The 18,196-nt window shown below is 57.7% G+C and overlaps 7 protein-coding genes across 7 annotated transcripts; 2 read left to right on the forward strand and 5 right to left on the reverse strand.

Annotated features, from left to right (window-relative positions):
* Window positions 1–4: 4 nt before the first annotated feature.
* On the reverse strand, window positions 5–1,350 carry A1Q1_00428 (uncharacterized protein; the record flags this gene model as incomplete). The annotated part of the gene is made up of 2 exons (XM_014326077.1): window positions 5–1,261; window positions 1,303–1,350. 2 exons carry the CDS (start codon window positions 1,348–1,350, stop codon window positions 5–7), a joined length of 1,305 nt encoding a protein of 434 aa, XP_014181552.1.
* Window positions 1,351–1,741: 391 nt separating this feature from the next.
* A1Q1_00429 (prefoldin subunit 2) lies at window positions 1,742–2,578 on the forward strand (the record flags this gene model as incomplete). Its single annotated transcript, XM_014326078.1, has 3 exons — window positions 1,742–1,899; window positions 2,184–2,442; window positions 2,501–2,578. 3 exons carry the CDS (start codon window positions 1,742–1,744, stop codon window positions 2,576–2,578), a joined length of 495 nt encoding a protein of 164 aa, XP_014181553.1.
* Window positions 2,579–2,818: 240 nt separating this feature from the next.
* Window positions 2,819–4,256, reverse strand: A1Q1_00430 (acetyl-Coenzyme A acyltransferase 2; the record flags this gene model as incomplete). Its single annotated transcript, XM_014326079.1, has 2 exons — window positions 2,819–3,755; window positions 4,078–4,256. The coding sequence occupies 2 exons, from the start codon at window positions 4,254–4,256 to the stop codon at window positions 2,819–2,821; spliced, it is 1,116 nt and encodes a 371-aa protein (XP_014181554.1).
* A 413-nt stretch (window positions 4,257–4,669) lies between these two features.
* On the reverse strand, window positions 4,670–6,390 carry A1Q1_00431 (uncharacterized protein; the record flags this gene model as incomplete). Its single annotated transcript, XM_014326080.1, has 6 exons — window positions 4,670–4,909; window positions 4,956–5,327; window positions 5,374–5,427; window positions 5,476–5,990; window positions 6,067–6,193; window positions 6,259–6,390. 6 exons carry the CDS (start codon window positions 6,388–6,390, stop codon window positions 4,670–4,672), a joined length of 1,440 nt encoding a protein of 479 aa, XP_014181555.1.
* A 5,472-nt stretch (window positions 6,391–11,862) lies between these two features.
* A1Q1_00432 (uncharacterized protein) lies at window positions 11,863–12,804 on the forward strand (the record flags this gene model as incomplete). Its single annotated transcript, XM_014326081.1, has 1 exon — window positions 11,863–12,804. The coding sequence occupies one exon, from the start codon at window positions 11,863–11,865 to the stop codon at window positions 12,802–12,804; it is 942 nt and encodes a 313-aa protein (XP_014181556.1).
* A 559-nt stretch (window positions 12,805–13,363) lies between these two features.
* Window positions 13,364–17,392, reverse strand: A1Q1_00433 (retrotransposon nucleocapsid protein; the record flags this gene model as incomplete). Its single annotated transcript, XM_014326082.1, has 1 exon — window positions 13,364–17,392. One exon carries the CDS (start codon window positions 17,390–17,392, stop codon window positions 13,364–13,366), a length of 4,029 nt encoding a protein of 1,342 aa, XP_014181557.1.
* Window positions 17,393–17,436: 44 nt separating this feature from the next.
* A1Q1_00434 (uncharacterized protein) lies at window positions 17,437–18,069 on the reverse strand (the record flags this gene model as incomplete). Its single annotated transcript, XM_014326083.1, has 1 exon — window positions 17,437–18,069. The coding sequence occupies one exon, from the start codon at window positions 18,067–18,069 to the stop codon at window positions 17,437–17,439; it is 633 nt and encodes a 210-aa protein (XP_014181558.1).
* Window positions 18,070–18,196: the final 127 nt, after the last annotated feature.

Genomic DNA, 18,196 nt, shown 5'->3' on the forward strand with positions numbered 1-18,196 from the left:
AGAATTAGTTGTTCTCGGTCTGGGCGGGCTGCTCTTGCCTGCGGCGGGGGCGGGTGTTGGTGATGGGTCCCTGGGCGGCGAGGGCCCCGGCCTCGTGGACGGTTGTGAGGGCGTCGTCGACGGCGGCCTTCCACTCCTTAAGCCGGCGCTCGAGGAGCTGCCACTCCTCAGAGCCGAAGCGGCGGGTGGCGCGGGAGGAGACGGAGATGACACGGACAGACGAAAGGGGCTGGGACAGGCGCGCCTCGAGGAGGCCGGCACGGATCGCATCGATGACCCACGCTTCAACCTCGTCCTCGGGAACACCAAGGGCAGAGGTGAGGTCTGCGTACGCGATCGTCTTGCTCGCGCTTCGCGCGGCCAGCGTCGCGATGGCGATCAGGCGCACCTTGCGCAGCACCTCGTCCGCATCCAGTCCTTCAACACCGAGGCCCGAAACGAAAGCGCCGTTCGCCTTCGTCCACTCCGCAGCCTTCTGGACAGCCTCGAGCTCGTCAACGCTCGTGAACAGGGCAACGAGCTCGGCAGCCTTGCCGGTAAGAACATCCCGAACACCCTGGACCTTGAGGAGGTCGTCGAGGTCGAAGCGGTCGTTCTGAGCGAGGGCGAGGGCGAGAGCGTGCTCGGCGGTCTTGGCGTTGACATCGCGCTCAAGGGCGAGGAGCGTCAGCGTGAGGGCAGAGTCGAGCTTGCCGGCCTTCTCGTAAACGGCGGCAGCCTGCGTAAGGAAGGCAACCTTGTCAGCCTCGGACACGGACCACTGGGCAAGGGCGGCGGAGACGCCGGACATCGGGAGGGCAGCGAGGTCGTCCGAAGCGGCGAGAAGCTGGACGAGGGCGAGGAGGACGGTAGGGCGGAGAGGGGAGGAGGCAGGGAGGAGGTTGTAAGTGTTGGTGAGGATGCGGGCGGCGGACTCGGCCTTGGCCGTCCTTCCATCGGCAACGGCCTTCTCGCCACCGGCACGGACGGCGTCAACGAGGCTCTTGACGAGACCGGCGTACTCCTCTCCGTTCGTGTCAAAGTTCTGCGCAAGCGTGTAGTTGAGGAGCACGTGAGACGACTCGTTCTCGCCTTCCTTGGCGGCCTCGAGCGCGCCCTGCGTGTCGACAAACGTTCCAACGACCTTCTTGATCATGTCCTGCTTCATCTTCTGGTCGTCTCCCTGCTTGAGCTCGGCGTCGAACGACGACAGCATCTCGCGCGTGGCAACCTGCTCAGCCTGGGGCATCGAGCGCGCGGCATGCTGCAGCGTCTCGGCGATCTGCAACGTCAGCTATTCAACAGCGAGGGATTTGAGCTAACCTGCTGCCGGAAGTTGATCTCGGGGGCGATAGCGACGCAGTCAGCCATGGTGATGGATCGGATTGGCGTCGTTTTTGGGGTTAAGTGCGGTGGGTATCGAAGGTATCGAGCTCGACGTCGACACGCTTTGCGGCTTTGCGTCGAGGCAGCGTCGGACACAATAGAAAGAAAGACTGAGCTGCAAACTACGATTTTGATACGATATGACGTGTACCTCTCCCACACGATCGACATTTCCATGTTCCACTCCACATCGCCCAGGACACGGCCTGCACGGGAGCAAAAGCTGCATTGCACGTGACTTTTATGCCATGCGATGGCCACGCACAGACGAGCCATGACGCTCGTTGCGCGCTGAGCGCTCAGAACACGCTTCGAATAGCCCAGTTCGATCGCCCTCCATCAGTCGCTCTCCTCCACAGCGCAACATCTCACAACCATGGCGACAACGGCTTCAAGCTCGGCGGCGGGCGCCGCTTCGGGGAGCAAGCAGCTCGACCCCCAGCAGATCCAGGTTCAATTTCAGCGCTACCGAACGGAGCTCCAGAGCCTCGCGCAGAAGATTGGGGAGCTTGAGAGCGAGATGGAGGAGCATGCGTGAGTACCAACGGCAGTGCTCGAGTCCTGTTGCGTAGAGAGTGGCTATGGAGTCCCTCTATGATAGCTTGAGGGGGCGTTTGTCCTGCAAGCGCATCCCCGACAGCTGGTCAAAGGACTGGCGGCTATGTGGCCTTTCCCCGATGGCCTTCCTCCGTTTTGAATGGCAACCTTGAGGCCTACAGCCCATCCTGATCTCTCTCGCCTGTGTTCCCGGCGGAGCTTGGATGCCTGCGAGACACTGCTGTAGCTGGAAGGCCCAGTTTACGTTAAACTAACTCCAGCCTCGTCCTGTCCACGCTCAAGCCTCTCGTTACCTCAGACCCGGAGCGCAAGTGCTTCCGGCTGATCGGCGGCGTCCTCGTCCAACGTACAGTCAAGGACGTGGTTCCAGCGCTCGAGACCAACTACGCCGGCATCAAGGAGGTGCTCGAAACCCTCGTCAAGACGTACAAGGGCAAGGAGGAGGAGTTTGCGTCGTTCCAGAGGGAACACAAGATTGTTGTGAGTATGAGTACGATAGGCGGGACCGCCGGAGCTAGGGTACGCGAGGGGATGCCATGGTCTTTGCGATCTGTACAGATCCCTCAGGAACCCCCAGCTGCTTCGAATCGCGCATGCAGGCAGTGGTTCCTCTCCTGCCGTCGGTCTAGTGTCCGAGAGGGAACAGCGCCCTTGAGGGGGAAGCTCTCGAAATCGGGCAATTAGCTAACGAGCAGATGCCGGGACGCCAATAATTCCAATGTATCTGATCCTTGTATACCATGCATCTGGCTTTCATCTGACATGGGGAACTGAGCATTGAGGCAGTCTACTGAACCCTTCTGACGTTCGGCGGCAGGTCAGATCACTCTCATAAAGGACACTTTCATGGTTTACATATCGCTCTTCCTATGCCGCTGTCTAACTATGTCGGCGCCTAGACACGCTCAAGGATGACGGCAATACCCTGTCCACCACCGATGCAGGCTCCACCGAGGGCGTACTTCTTGTCGAGGCGGTGGAGGTTGTGGACGAGGTTGGCAATGATACGCGCTCCCGAGGCAGCGAGGGGGTGTCCGACGGCGATGGCGCCTCCAAACATGTTGCTCTTGTCGTTGGGGAGGTCAAGCTCCTTGGCGACGGCGAGCCACTGGGTCGCGAACGCCTCGTTGATGTCGATCAGGTCCATCTGGCCGAGCGAGAGGCCGGCGCGCTCGAGCGCCTTGTGCACCGACGCGACGGGGCCGATACCCATGATGCTGGGCTCGCACGCCGACCAGGCGTAGGACACAACGCGGGCCAGGGGCTTGGCACCAGTGGCCTTGACAGCATTCTCGCCCATGACAATGTTGGCCGCACCGCCGTCAGAGATACCGGAAGCGTTGCCGGGAGACACAGTGCCGGTCTTGGGGATGAAGACAGAGGGGAGCTTGTTGAGCGCCTCGATCGTGGTCTGGGGCTTGGGGTGCTCATCGGCGTCAACGACGACGTCGCCCTTGCGCGTCTTGAGCGTGATGGGCGCGATCTCATCCTTGAACGCTCCGTCCTTGAGACCCTGCGCGTAGCGCTGCTGAGACTGCAGGGCGTAGTTGTCCGCGTCCTGGCGCGTGATGCCGTACTTCTTGCCCAAATTCTCGGCGGTGATACCCATAGGCGTCTTTTCGCCGCGGGGGTTCAGATCGGTCAAAGTCGCGAAGAGAGAGTCCTCCAGTTTCTGGTCCTGGCCAAAACGCATGCCCGTACGGTTGGAGCCCGACAGGGTGAAGGGAGACATGGACATGGCCTCGGCTCCACCAGTGACACAGGTGTCGGCCTCGCCGAGCTTGATGTGCTGGGCAGCGGTAATCAGGGACTGGAAGCCAGAACCACAAAGACTGGTCGTCAGATAAGAGCGAAGGCGTTAAACCTCACCGATTGACAGTCAGAGCGGGGACGGTGTGGTCCAGGCCGATGCGCTCACCGACATGGCGGGCGAGGTAGGGGGTCGAGTTGTCAGTCTGGGTGACACCACTGTTGTTGTTAGCCAACAGCAAGGATCGGGCTGTAAACGCTCGGCAAAAATGCCAGTCTAAGCCGGCTTACTCCAACCGGGGATGAGCGCTCGCATCAAGCAACGGCAACAAAGCAGATAGATGATGCTGGTTGCGGATGCTGGTTGCGGATGCTGGGAGACATCGCCTGTCACTGCTGACTCACCCGAAGAAGACCTCATCGACTTTGACGCCCTCGGGGAGCTCGGCAAGGGCAGCCTTAGCGGCGTGGGCGCCGAGCTCGGAGGCCTTCAGGTCCTTGAGCTTTCCGCCAAAGGCGCCGAAGGGGGTACGCTTGGAGGCGACCACGAAGATGTCCTGGCAGACGCGGGTGGAAGGGCGCATTTTGATGTGATAAGAAGAAAGAGGTGAGTGGTGAGAGCAAGTTGGTGATGATGATGGCGCTCGGCAAAGTCGACGATCGAGGTGTCAGTACTTCGGACAGATTACACGCGCCAGGCACAGGCTACGGTGCACTCGCCCGGCAATGAGAATGTCCGGCTGCCGGCTGCTGCGTCGATGTGTGTGGTACGGCCGAGTGAATATAGCAGCGTGCTATGAACCGCCAGTCTCTGACCTTGACTCTCCCACGGTTGACTGTGAGCCCTCGCGCATCGGCAGCGTTTACTCGACCTGAGCAGAGTGTGTCGCGAAGATCGACTCGCTCATTCTTGCATCCAAAAAGTCATATGCATGTTATCGTCAAGTCACTACGTAACCACCACTGATCAGCTGCTGGCTGTGCGCGTCACATCCTCCTACTCCTGCCTCGATGACCTCGCTGTCTGGCTGCCAGCAGTTGGAGCGGTACCTCGACCTCCGACCGGGCCTGCTGCTGGAAGGGGCGGCGGACGAGCAGTTGGGGTGAGGCTCGTCGTAGGGACCGAACTCGTGTCCGCCAACTGTGCTCCTGCAGCAGCAACGACGGCCTGGATGTCAGCTACAACCTTTCGCCTGCTTCGGGGAAGCCCGCTCGAAGAGCTGTCGCTTGACCTGACCTCAGACACGAAGATCACTTGGCCCCCCCACAAAGTCGCTACTCACGAGCTGATGATCGGCTGCCGACCGGTCCCTAAGGTACCTCATCCACGTCACGAAATGGTCAAAGTGGCGTTTCGCCGTTGGCGATTCCAGCTGTCGACGACCGAATGAAAAGAGCAGCGCCCCCCCCGGCTCCGAGACGAGGACGCACATGGAGTGGGGGTCGAACTGCGATCGTTCTATCGTTGAAGACGAGTCAACCACCCTCAGGCTGACATGGTTCTTCTCCAGCTGCGGGTGACGGTCCATCTGCTCCTTAGGAAAAGGGAGATGGACTGCGTCCACCGCGGGACGAGGCTGGTGGAGAACGCGAGCGAGGTCACGCATAATGAAGCCTTGCGTTGTAAACTTGTGCTCAGAAGAGCGGTACACTAGCTTCACCTATCGTTAGATGGGGCTGTCAGCTAAGGAGCCTACTCACTGTGCGGGTCCCGTCCACAAACGAACGATAGATCGTCTTCTGCTGGTTGCTGACCTGAAAAGCGTCAGCGAGCCTTTCTTGCTCATAGATGAACAGACTTACCGTCTCGGCGGTCGTCACGTCCGGCCTCTCAGCGCGCCCTGTGCTCGCTTGAGTTTTGGTCGCGCGAGCCTGCGGCCGCGACACGGCGACGGGGATGCTCGGCTCCTGCATCACCTGGCTCTCCAACAAGTCCGACGCGAGAGGAGGAAGGGAAGACGACACATCGCTGCTCGTGCCTGCCGCAGCGCCATCCAGAGCCTCAAGGACAGGGGGCTCAGAGCGGGAGCGCTGATGACCAGCGGGCTTCTTGACGCCTGCCGCGAGCTCAGGGAAGAGTCGCGGGGTTGGCCGGAACGACACATGTGGGATGCGCCGCGGCCGTGGCTCAACTGGTCGCGTCCAGGGCGCAGGAGGGACTGGATCCGAGTCCTCCTGTTGCGGCCCGTGGGCGGCGGCGGCTTCAGGCTTCACAGCCGGTCCCGTTCGGCGCGCCTGCAGAAACTGCGTCGCCAAGGCGTTGGCAGAAATAAGAGCCTGGATGACGGCGCCCTCGTCAAGCTCCTCGGTGGGTTGGCCTGGGGGGGGGGAGGTGCTCGATCTGGGAACCAGACGACGTGGACGCGGCGAGGAAAGACAGGGCCTCAGTGTCACCACCAGCACGCCTGCTTGCAGTCGTTCGTGCTTGGTCGCGGCTGGTAGATCCTTCGCCGGTGCCACGGCCGAGCGTTTCCGCTGGCGTGGCTCGGGGCAGACCATCCGACGACGAGAAGACGCGACGCTGAGAGCATCAGCAAAGGCTACAACGACGAAGGTGGTCTGAGCATGACAAAAGCGTTAACTCACCAGCCGCTTGGCCGCGGGCAGGGCATCTTGATCCGGGCTGGGCACGGGCGACTCGGCGATCGGCGAGAGGGTGGACGAGGTGAAAGAGCAGGCGCGGCTGCGCTTGGCCGGTGTCGAACGTGAGGTAGACATCTTTGGTTGATTAGGGTGATATGTAACTTGTGTATGGCAAATGAGCGTGAAGTTAAAAGAGTGTGTGTGTGATGGTGATGAAGAGGGAAGGAAGACAAAGTGGGGAAGTTGAGGGGGTAAAGACGCTCCCAGACGCTCTGACGGCGAGCGGCGGAAGCATTCTCCAGGCATGCATGCGGCACCGCTGCGCACTCTTCCGGACGCAGGCGAGGAGCGGGGCGCAAGGCGCAGCACGCAGGTGGTGAGCAGGCTGTGTGTGGTAGGTGACTGGACCGAAGAGCTAGTTCAGATCGCCAGTGTTTACCTGATCTGGGCCACGGACGGGTGGGCCCAATCGGTCAACTGCCACCTGATCCACTCTGACCAGCCTCAGGCACTCACTTGCGCCACCGGTCGCTGCCACTGATCCTCTTCTGGTCTGGTATACGAGTGCGCGTCCTGCAGTCTGCAACCGCGCATGAATGTGGTTTCTGGAAGGTCCACGGAGTCGGGAAGTCAATTGCATCGGGTTGCTATGCCTCGCGCACGCATCGATAGGCGAATCAAGCGAACCAAGCGCACGCGCAGACGACCCGCTATTCTTATCTACAATGATCCGCCCCAAAGCGCACTTGTGCGCCAGACACCCCTGATCCAGTGACACTAGTGACGCCCCCCGGCTTTCGCTCTCAGCGCCTCATGCCTGCGCATTGCCGCCCGCATGCATGCGTAATGTCGCGCTGTGAAGCGATCAACAGTCCAGTTGGTCAGGGGTGGTCGAAAGCACGTTCGATCGCGAATGCTCATAGAATCAGAGCGCACTGAGCATGGGAGCACGTCCCCGTAGATATCAGCAAAGTCAATTACGACTAATGTGCCATGCATACGTATGAAGGAGGCACTGCCATGGAACAAGATGCGGTATTGCAATTGGTGTTGCAAGTGCTCTTGCCTGAGGCGTCAGACCCGGTGCATGCAGTACACCCCCCGATCGACCGATCCCCGATCTCTCATACCGGTTGCGAACTCCGCCCCTGAGCCTGAAATCCGAGGCTGCTGACCTAACTTGGGGCGCATGACTGCTGGTGCGTCATCCGTCGGGCTTCGATCGCTTCCAGCACGCGGGGGTCATCAATGGCTGCGCAGATCGCGCAGAGAGCAGTCGCAGTGCTCGGACTTGTCCCGCTTGCGCGAATTACTCACTTACGCAGGCGTCCGCATTCGCGGACCCCGTGCTGACCGCAGGAGGTGTCTGGTCAGCTCGCTGGACTGCGAGTAGGCTCCTGTCTGTGGACTCGGGAATCCGCCGCAGGTCCCTGCACATGTGCGACCGTTTGTTTGAGCGACTGCGCTAAGCCACGGAGCAGGCTTGAGCAGTTGCCGTCAAGTGGCGGAACATGGCTAGTAAACTGGGGTTGCATCAGAGCAAACTGCACGGAGAAGGTAGAACATAGCGCGATCTGTGGTACTGCAGAGTCAAGAGATACGAGCTACCGTATTCATAATATCGTTCGGAGCGCAAGACCCCCATCCGTCATACTCCGTGCCACTCCCTTCCACAAGACTCCCAAGTTACCCGCGCAATGAGGTCAAGAACAGCGTCAGTGTCTGCCTCCAGGTCCTTTCGTACTGGGGGATGATGTGAAGGGAGCGGCATAGTTTCCGGGCGTTCGCACGGTGGTGAGAAAGCAGCAGCTTCAGTCATGTTTACAACTGCATGAACTTCAGTCGGGATGTGTCTGTGCCATCGATGAGCCAATGCAGTGTTCTCAGGGAGGAAAAAGCCGCTCGGAGTGTCCTGTAGATCACGCAGCTCTCGGATTGCAGCGTGGGCCGTTTCAGCGTTTCAGAGTCTGTCACCCTCTGATGGTTGAGACTGGTCAAACAAAGGAAGTGTTGAGGCAAGGCAAAAGGGATTCGATACTCTCGAGCTTGCCGGCTTGTTTTCTGCCGGACAGAACGATAGCCAGTCGCTTCGGGCTCGAGAATCGTAACGAAGGCAGCTGGTACCAAGTAGCAGGGACTTGCTTGTTGTTGCTGTTCACGACGGTGTTCAGCTCAATGATGCATTGGTGAACCAGAAAGTCTCGCGAGCCTCTTCAGTCAGTGTCAGTAACTGTCCAAGTCGTCCTCATCGGCCGTAAGCCTTGTGGGGTTAGTTCTGAGGGTTCTACCCCGTTACCACCGTTGCAGTGCCAGCCCTGTGACAGCTTGCCACTTCCTGTGACACCATATCCGATGATCAACATAGACGCCGATGTTCAAGTCCGTCGGCTGTTAAGGTATATTCCAGTCGTGCTATCAATGGGAGGCAAACAGTCATAATCCCGCCGTGAACTGTGGATATCACACAGCTTGATCATGCCCACTACGCTGCAAGCCTCGCATTTCAGAGCCGAGCCACGCAGCCAACTCCGCGGCCGCCGGAGGAACCTCGAAGAGGTCAGATGCCCGCTTGATTACAGGCGCTGTAGTCGGTGGATCCTTGGGCATAGCGCTCCTGGCATTCCGGGCACTCTATCTTCTCTGCCGTCGCCAGCGTCAGCAATCAAAATACATCCCACGCCAGCCACCCAGCCTGGTCTCGGCATTCGAACCCACTGAAGACGTTCAAGCCATCGTGCCCTACCATAGACCTGCTGGCCTCCCTAACCCTCCTGCCAAACAGAGCGGGGGACACGACACTACTCCCTCACTCACAGCGACCGGATACATCGATCTCATTGGCCAGGAAATGAGTAGTGGGGAGTAGACTCCGCACTTGCACCCGGGCAGCACATCAGAGCCATCGGACGCCGTTGCTAGCTCTGCCGCAGCTTCCCGCCCCGCCTAACATGCCGAAGACAAGGAGGACACCGAAGCCAATCTTCTGCTTCCTTCACAGTACAAGGAAGCTTGGGGCAAGAGGCACCCCGCCAACTTGAAGGATAGTGGCGCGATCAGCCGCATTGAGAAGAGAGGTTTTAGGGCCCCTGACGGTTGGAAGGGTATATCTCCACCCGCAGTGGAGATCAAAGTAACATTGGATGGCGTAGTTCTGCCCACATTAAATAATTTCTGCGGGTAATGACACTTCCGCATTGTATGAGTAGGACGTAACACCAGTGATCGCGCAGGGCTTGCCGCTGGCGCCGATGATCGCGTTGGTACTCCACAGCCGGTTCTTCAGGTATCATTATCACGGTCTGATTCGGTCGATACTCGGGCTTGGAAGTCTCAGCGCTTGGAAGCACACCTGCGCTCCACCACCAGGGTTCGGGGCCCAGAATGAAGTAGCAGAGGATGTTCGCGTCGTGGACTGGTCCGGTAGCGTTGATCAAGGACTTGTTTGCCGGTACCGCATAGGTGAGCTCTGTGTAGTTCTGCAAGACAACACTGCTGTTTCTAACGTCTCAAAGAGTCTGAGGGTTGGCGAAATGACACCGTCTGGCTGGCCTGTGGGGTGGTTGGCATACTTCTGAGAGTCGCACTGGCGGACAGCGACGGACGCCTTGTTCAATGCGCCTCCCTTGGCGGCATATGCGGCATATGCGGTGCGTGCTCCAGCTACGATGTCCAAACAATATATTGGACCGATATTGGCCCAATCCCATATTGATCCTAATTTGAACTATTGGCTATTTGGCCATCCCATATTGATCCCATATTGAGAAAATCGCCCAGTATATTAGGATATGCGCCCATTTTTCCAATATATTGGGGATATCCATCATCCCATCTTGATATTGGGCACTGGGAATCACTGCTGACCCCATATGGTATTGATCCCAACTCGACATATTGGGATGGATTTCCTAATATATTGTTAGAGCATATCCTAATTGGACATCGTAGGCTCCAGCTCTGGGGCGGTTCGTTGGGTCTTACGTGGTTATTTGCCGTGTGATGTGCGCAACTCACGCATTGGTCGCGATTGGGTCTCGATAGTGATGTAGTCGATAGTCATCGTCGTGTTTCTCTCCGGCTCATGTAGATTTAGTATGGCCCCAGTTCGATCTTTCCCGACTCAGCGATGGGTCCACTCGCCGGATATGGCTTGAGCATAGCATCTGCGGATAAGCTTTCATGTCCCCACTGGTAGCTGATCTTGCCAGGACTTCTAACCAGCTCCGATACCGGCCCTCGACAGTGCCGTACGGAGTGTACCTGGACCCGATCTTCCACAGGAACGCCAGACCCATATTCGTCCAGCGCGCGTTAGCGCTGCCGATTGCTCCGGTGACGAGGTTCATCTCCCATGGGTCCACGTAGAACACACGCGGAGACTGGCGGGTTATGTTGAGGAAGATCGAGAAGGGCATGTCGGAGGCAGCACGGACAACATGTAGGGTTAGACTTAGAAAGACGAGAAGGCTTCTACTCCACATGGCTAGTGGGCTACGGTGCACTCGCCGCGATTGTCGTACTGGATGAGAACAGAGATGTGGAGTACTGGCAAAAGAAAGCCAGTAGACCTGTGAGATAGGTGGGACGAACCCGGATGAAGAAACCCAGACGAAGCAATCACTCTGGGACTGTGGGTCGATGTCTGGTCGACATGGTAACACTGGCACTGCTGTCAGGTGAGGAGGGTAGACCGTGCGGTGGTGTACCCCTCCCAGCGCCGGAAGGGACGATCAACTTCATCCTCTCGCTCAAGGAACGATCAACTGGGTTCTTCCCTCGATCCTTAGCAAGGGGGCTCCTCTTACGTTCACTGCTCATCCGTGGGACGGAGGTGTTACGATCCGGGCTGCCCGAAGTGGGTGGATCGTCGAAGGAGGACTCGAGGCGTGCGGAGTTGGCACAACCTACTGAACCTGCTGGTCAACTTATAGTGTTGCTCAACGGGCGAGTGGCGCTTGGATGGATCGTCCTAACCGGCGACGGTGTAGGCAAGCGATAAGGGTGGTAGCGGTGGCCGAGGTAGGAGGGGTGGTGTCGAGACACGAGGTGGCGAGTGTCGAGATGTCGGCTTGAAGTGAGCTGGGTCGAAGCTCCGTGTGGGGTCTTGTCAAGAGGTCCGCAGTTGTGACGGCGGACGTGTGGTATACCGCAGATAATTAGATCCATGGAGAGGACGTCTACAACGGAGCTCTTTATATATCTGTCGGGAGGGGCCGATGGCCCTGACTACGAGTGGCAAATGTGTGGGTGGTGGTGTGTCCGTATGCGTTGACGGACACGGCGAGGTGTATGTGTGCGGTAGCGTGCACGGTAACGTGTACGGTAGCGATAGCGATAGCGGCAACACATGTTGTGGAATGCGTGCCTGGTGGAGTTGTGGAATGTGGGTGTAGGCGTGTACGGTAGCGCTAGCGTTGACGTATACGCTGGCGTTCACGTAGGCGTAGGCGTAGGCGTGGACGTAGCCGTACGCATGGGTGGATACAGGTGGAGTTGGTCAGGCGCCGGTACGGTGCATGACAGTATCCCCCCCCAAAAGTGTCGAGCTCCTGCGAGAGCTATATGTTGAAGTGTGTCGAAGAGTTCCGTGTCGTAGACATCTTCACCATGTCGGAGAAGACCTTCGATGACGTCGATTTCGATCTTTTCGAGTTCCTTAGCGAGCATTGTCTGCCTCGCACTCCTTCCGACTTGGATATTCCCGAGTGGGCAGCGGCCCGTGATTTCTTGATGTCACCATCACCAAGTTTCGAGTTATCCAAGTTTCGATCCTTCGTATCACCTGCGGACATGCAGTCCGACAGTGATATCTTGGCCGACTCCTTCAATCCCTGCGAGGGATGGTCCGTCGGCAACAACACTCCATTCGAGGAGCGTTTCCCAATGGCATTCGAGCCATATCCCGTGGATTTCCTCAACACGGCCGGTGTTCAAGAAAACTGGAACTCAGTTCCAGTTTCACCCGAAGTTCCATTCGCGGCCATGTCTAGTCCACTTATTCCTTCAGACGACGCTTCCATGGATAGCTCCAGCTCGGCCTCAGAGTGGGAGCCTCCTCGTCGTCTCCGTGAGGGTCTAGTCGAGACTCCTCACTCGCCCAAACTCACGCGCTCTTCCGCACATGTGTCTTCTCGGGCGCATATACTCGGCTCGACCTCTAACACGACATTGGTGAAACAGCTGTTCGGCGACAACATGTGTACCAACTGCCGTGAGTCTCCTGCAAAGCTGAACTGTGTCCACGAGCCTGGTAACGCTTGCACGCCCTGCATTCGAAACCGTCGCCGCAACAAGTGCAGTTTGGTATCCGAACGGCGCCGTGAGAAACAGCCAGTTGAGGTCCTTTCTTCCGAGTCTACTCCTAAGCCTGCCGAGGCCGACTCTTTTCGCCATGCTTACACGCTCCAACCATCGGAAGGTACTATCGCGGGTACCCGTGTTGCTCTCGCTGAGCTGATGGGTGACATGGAGGTGATCCAGCAGTACACGGCGGCTGTTGCTGGTCGGCTCGCGCGGCTCCGCGAATCTCTCTCGTCTTCATCCTTCTAAGTTTCCTGTCGTGAACCCATATGTTTCCTGTTCCCTAATGTCGGCGGACCCGTCTAGGTTTGGTAGATAACCCAGAAAACACCGTAGGGTGCATGCACGATCATCCACGGCCTGGTTCGGCTTGGTCGCGGTGAGGTCCGTGGAGGGGTCCGTGTGGGAATCGAGAGTGGAGGTTCTGTGACGTCATGTAGCCCCGAGGTCAGTGTCCGGCACGTGACCTGGCTTTCGATCGTGATTGTGGTTTGGCGGTGTCCGTGGTGTCGTGGTGGTCCTGGTGTCGTGGTGGTCGTGGTGTCGTGGTGGTCCTCGTGTCGTGGTGGTCGTGGTGTCGTGGTGGTCCTGGTGTCGTGGTGGTCCTGGTGTCGTGGTGGTCGTGGTGTCGTGGTGGTCGTGGTGTGGAACGAGTGTGGTGGAAGAAAACAGAGACTCAGTCTCTGTATTCGGGCGGTGGAGGGAAAACTGAAACTCAGTTTCAGTTTTCTCCTGGGTGGCGGTGGTGAAACTGAAACTCAGTTCCAGTTTCCAAATGCCTAGTTTATCGTCGTTGCGGACATCACTGTTATGGAAGCTGATGGGTGCGCAACTTCTTGCGCTTGTCCCAGAACTCATGCAAGAGGTCTTGCGAGTTCTCCAATGCTTCCGTCCCAACCCATTGATCCTCGTCTTGATCGTATCCGAGCCAGCGGATGAGATAACGATCAGGATCTTTGTAGCGCAGATCTCGCTTATGATCGAGAATCTCTTGCACTTCATATTCAACCTCTCCGTCGATCTCGATTGGAGGTGGAGGAGGTTGACGGCGATTGGGGATTGGGTCCTTGAGATGCTCATCGTGAGCATAGGGCTCCAGCAACTTGACGTTGAAGGAGTTCGTAAGGGCTCTCATTGAGGCGGGAAGATCCAGGCGATAGGCTTCCGGCGAGAGCTTCTTCATGATCGTGAAGGGGCCGAAGTACATGTGGTCAAGCTTCTTCATAGGCCGCTTGGTCTTGATGTTGCACGCGTCGAGCCAGACCTTCTGGCCGACCTTGAAGTCTGGCGATTCACTTCGGTGCTTGTCGTAGAAATGCTTAGCAGTCTCAGCTGCTACACGCATTTGCTCTCGGAGGTGGTTGTGAAGATCCGAGAGCCCGTCGACTTGAATCCTTGCTTGAGGAGAGTGGTGGTCGACGTCTTGAGGGGTGAAATGGCTTCGCGGGTGGTATCCCTTGTTGGCGAAGAACGGGGATACAGTCGTGGCTGAGTGCGGGGTGTTGTTGTAGGTGAACTCAGCGACTGGGAGCAAGTAGTACCAGTCGTCCTGCTTGTAGTTGCAGTAGAGACGAAGATACTGCTCCAGCGATTGGTTGACACGCTCTGTCTGGCCGTCTGTCTCGGGATGGTAGGTGGTGGACATGGTGAGGTCGATTCCGAGGAGCTTTGTGAAAGCCTTGAAGAATCGAGAGTCAAACTCACTGCCTCGGTCGGAGACAATAGTTTGCGGGAGGCCATGCCGAGAGAAGACGTGCTTGATGTAGAGCCAGGCTAAGTCCTCGGCGGTGAGGTCCTTAGTTGTCGGGATGAAGATTGCCATCTTCGTCAAGCGGTCGACTATGACGAGGATGCAATCGAAGCCATTGGACTTGGGCAGTCCTTCAATGAGGTCCATGGACACGGAGGACCATGGATACGGGGGAACTGGCAGAGGCTTTAGGAATCCGTAGGGGCTGTGTCGACGAGCTTTGGCTCGCTTGCACTCGTGGCAAGTGTCGATGTAGTTGTTGACCCAGCCCTTCATGTGCGGCCACCAGTAGTTGCGCTGGAGAAGCTGGAGCGTCTTGCGCTGTCCAGGGTGTCCTGCGGTCGGGTGGTCATGGACTTCCTTTACCAGTTGAAGGCGAAGCTCGTTGTCGCGGGGAACGACCCATCTGTCGGTGTGCATGACCAGACCATTGTCGTCGTAGGTGAAGGTCCGGTTGCTGGGTCGTTGAGCTTCTTCGTGGTAGAATTCCTTGTCGGGATCCTTCTCCATGAGGTTCTTGAGGCGCAACACGATGTCGGAGGTCATGTTGATGTTTGTCGATGTGGCGAGGTATTGTCGAGGTCCTAAGAGAGGCTTGAAGTTTTGCGGGTTGGCGGTTGTCGATAGGCTTGATCCTTTGTCTTGAGGGTGGTAGTCGGGTCGTCGAGTGAGGGCATCAGGCTTCGTGCCTTTGACGCCAGGGCGGTAGACGACAACAAAGTCGAACTCGGACAGGAACTCAGACCAGCGAGCCTGCCGTCGATTGAGCTGCTTTGATGTCGTGAAGTATTCAAGGCTGCGGTGGTCGGTGTAGACCGTAACCTTGTGAGCTGCTCCTTCAAGGTAGTGACGCCATTCCTTGAAGCATGCCACGATGGCCAGCATCTCCTTGTCGTGGATCTCATAGTTGAGCTCTGCCGGGGAGAGCTTCCTAGAGAAGAAGGCGATGGGGACCAGAATTCCATCGACTTCATGCGAGAGGACACCTGCAATGGCAAAGTCGGAGGCGTCGGTCTCGAGGACCAGAGGTAATTCAGGGTCGTAGTGGTGGGTAAAGCCTGCAAGCGTGAACTTGTTCTTGAGGCTGTCGAAAGCTTCCTGTTCGATGTTCGTCCAAGTGAATGGGACATCGTTGCGAGTGAGGCGGATGAGGGGATTGGCCACGGTGGAGTAGCCCTTGATGAAGCGGCGATAGAAGTTGCAGAATCCAAGGAAAGACCTTATGTCGTGCAGGTTGCACGGTTTAGGCCAGTCGAGGATAGTCTGAACCTTCTTCTGGTCCATTCCAATGCCTTTGTCAGAGATGACGAAGCCGAGGAATTCCACGGAGTCGGTGTGGAACTCACACTTCGAGGCCTTGGCGTAAAGACCTATGTCTCGGAGGCGTTGGAGGACCCGCTTGACATGCTCCGTGTGCTCCTCGACAGTGTTTGAGAACACTAGGATGTCGTCGAGGTAGCAAATGACAAAGTCATCGAGCATGTCCCGGAAGTTGTGGTTCATGAGGTGTTGGAAGCTGGCGGGGGCGTTGGTAAGGCCAAAGGGCATGACCTTATACTCGAAGAGACCGTAGCGAGTGCGGAAAGCGGTTTTCCATTCGTCGCCATCTGCGATGCGGAGCAGGTTGTAAGCTCCTCGCAGGTCGATCTTCGTGAAGATCTTCGCCTTCCTGAGTCTGTCGAGTAGCTCAGAGATAAGGGGAAGCGGATAGCGGTTCTTGATGGTGATTTTGTTGAGACCGCGGTAGTCCACGCAGAGCCGGAGGGAGCCATCCTTCTTTTTGACAAATAAGATGGGTGCCGCGGCTGGGGACTCGGAGGGGACGACGAACCCTTTGGCTAGGTTCTCGTCCAGGTATTCCCTAAGAACGCCAAGTTCTTTTTCCGAGAGGGAATAGATGGGGCCGAAAGGAGGCGTCTTGCCGTCCTGGAGAGGGATGTGGTGGTCGAAAGGTCGGTGTGGAGGGAGTTTGTCGGCCTCTGTCTTGCTGAAGACGTCGAGGTAGTCGTGATATTCTTGAGGAACGAAGGCAGTGTCGTCGGTGGCATCTGCCCCACTGCAGAGCAAACTGGCTGCCCGTGAAACCAGTGCTCCCAGTGCGAAGTCGGAGAGAGGAGGCGGCATTGCGTCCTCTGAATCGTAAGCATCAGGAGACCCTTCCTGTGCAGTGTCGTAGGCGTCGGGGGACCCACCCCGCGCAGTGTCATAAGCGATCTCGGTGTCGGAGTCGCTGTCGTAACCCAAGTCGTGGGTGTCGTAGTTTCGAACGTAGTCGAACGGAGGCAAGAGGCGCCCAAACCGAGTGAACTCGAAGCCAGTGTCAGATCTAAGAGTGATCTTCGAGTTGTTACGGTTCCTCTTGCTGGTCGGAATAGAGGCTTCACCTTGCCGGGGTGATCCTGGCCTCTTCGTGGTATTGGCGGCGGCGCGGCCAATCTTCGAGCTAGCGGCAGCGCGGCTACTCGGTAAACCTTGCTCCAGTCGAGAGCCAAGGTCTGATGTCGGGGTCCTAGTTGTCGATTTCGGTGTCGGTGTCGGTGTCGGGGGGAAACTGGAACTCAGTTCCAGTTTTCTTGTCGGTGTCGTTGTCGGAGTCTTGAGGTCGAATTCCGGTCGATAAAAGCATGGTCTAATGGACATACGAGCCCAAGAGACGAAGGGGTCATGTTCCCTAAGCCACGGGAGGCCTAGCACGGTTGGGAACGTGAACAGGGAGGTAACGGCAAAGTTTATCCACTGGGGGCCGAAGTCTTTCAGCTGGATACACACGAAGACCTCTTTGTCGATTGTGCTCTTGCGTCCAGCGCCGTCGAGCAGAACCAGGTCTCGTGGAGGAACGCTAGCCATCTGGAGTTTGAGGGCCTTAGCGAAGTTGATGTCGATGAAGTTGTTGAAGGCTCCCGAGTCGATGAGAGCATGGAGGTGGTGAGGCTTGAACACACTTTGCTTGTTCTTCGCCTTGAGGGTGAAGGGGATAGTGAGGTTGGTCTTGATGGCGAAGGAGCGGATGGTGTCGGCGTCCTTCTGGTCGGTGGTGTCGTAGAGGGTATATGTCGAGTCGAGCGTAGAGCCAAGGTGGTCAGCCATGTCGGATTTGCCTCCTGACCCCTGGCTGGGGTTGGGTCGAAGGCTTAGGCTTTTCCCGAACCCTTGACGGTAGTGCCAATAGAGAGGTTGGCACGCGAAGGGGAAGACTTGAACTTGGGACGGCTAGGCGGCGCCACAGGACAGTGGTGAACCGTGTGGCCCTTGCCGCCGCAGTAGAGACACAAGCCTTCTCTCTTCCGTCGCTCATATTCGGCGTTGGGGATCTTGCCGCGGAACTTGTTGTTCGGGGGCATGGTGTTGAATCCCATTTGGAGGTGGTCCCGCTTGTCGTAGTCCTGGCGGAAAGCGGGCCGAGGGGTGAAAGTAGCCTTGGTGATCGTGGTCTTGAAGTTGGGGTTTCGAGGGACGTAGCGGTTGTCGAGGCTCTTAGTCGAAGAGCGGTCCCTTTCCAAGTGGCGCTCGAATAGGCGGGTGTCGATGCGCACTGCGATATCCTTGAGCGTCTTGAGGTCCTTAGGCTTCTCGGTACGAGCCAGCTCGTCCTTGATAGTGTCCTTGAGACCTCGGTAGAACTGGGCACAGAGGGCCTCATCGTTCCAGCTCACGATAGCAGCATAGCGAGTGAAGTCGGCGACGTAGCTCGAGGCGGAGCCACGCTGGCGGAGGTTGTAGAGGTGACGCTCGGCCGTGGCGACTTCGTCGGGATCACCGAACATAGCACGAAGCTCCTTGCAGAAAGCATTGAAGTCATCGAGCCATGCAGGCGGGTTCTCAGCAGCGAGGTAGGGCTGGAACCAAAGGAATGCCGTGTCGCGAAGATACGAGGCGGTATAGAGAACCTTG

This window comes from Trichosporon asahii, assembly GCF_000293215.1.
Source record: "Trichosporon asahii var. asahii CBS 2479 unplaced genomic scaffold scaffold00020, whole genome shotgun sequence".
Classification (NCBI taxonomy): Eukaryota; Fungi; Basidiomycota; class Tremellomycetes; order Trichosporonales; family Trichosporonaceae; genus Trichosporon; species Trichosporon asahii.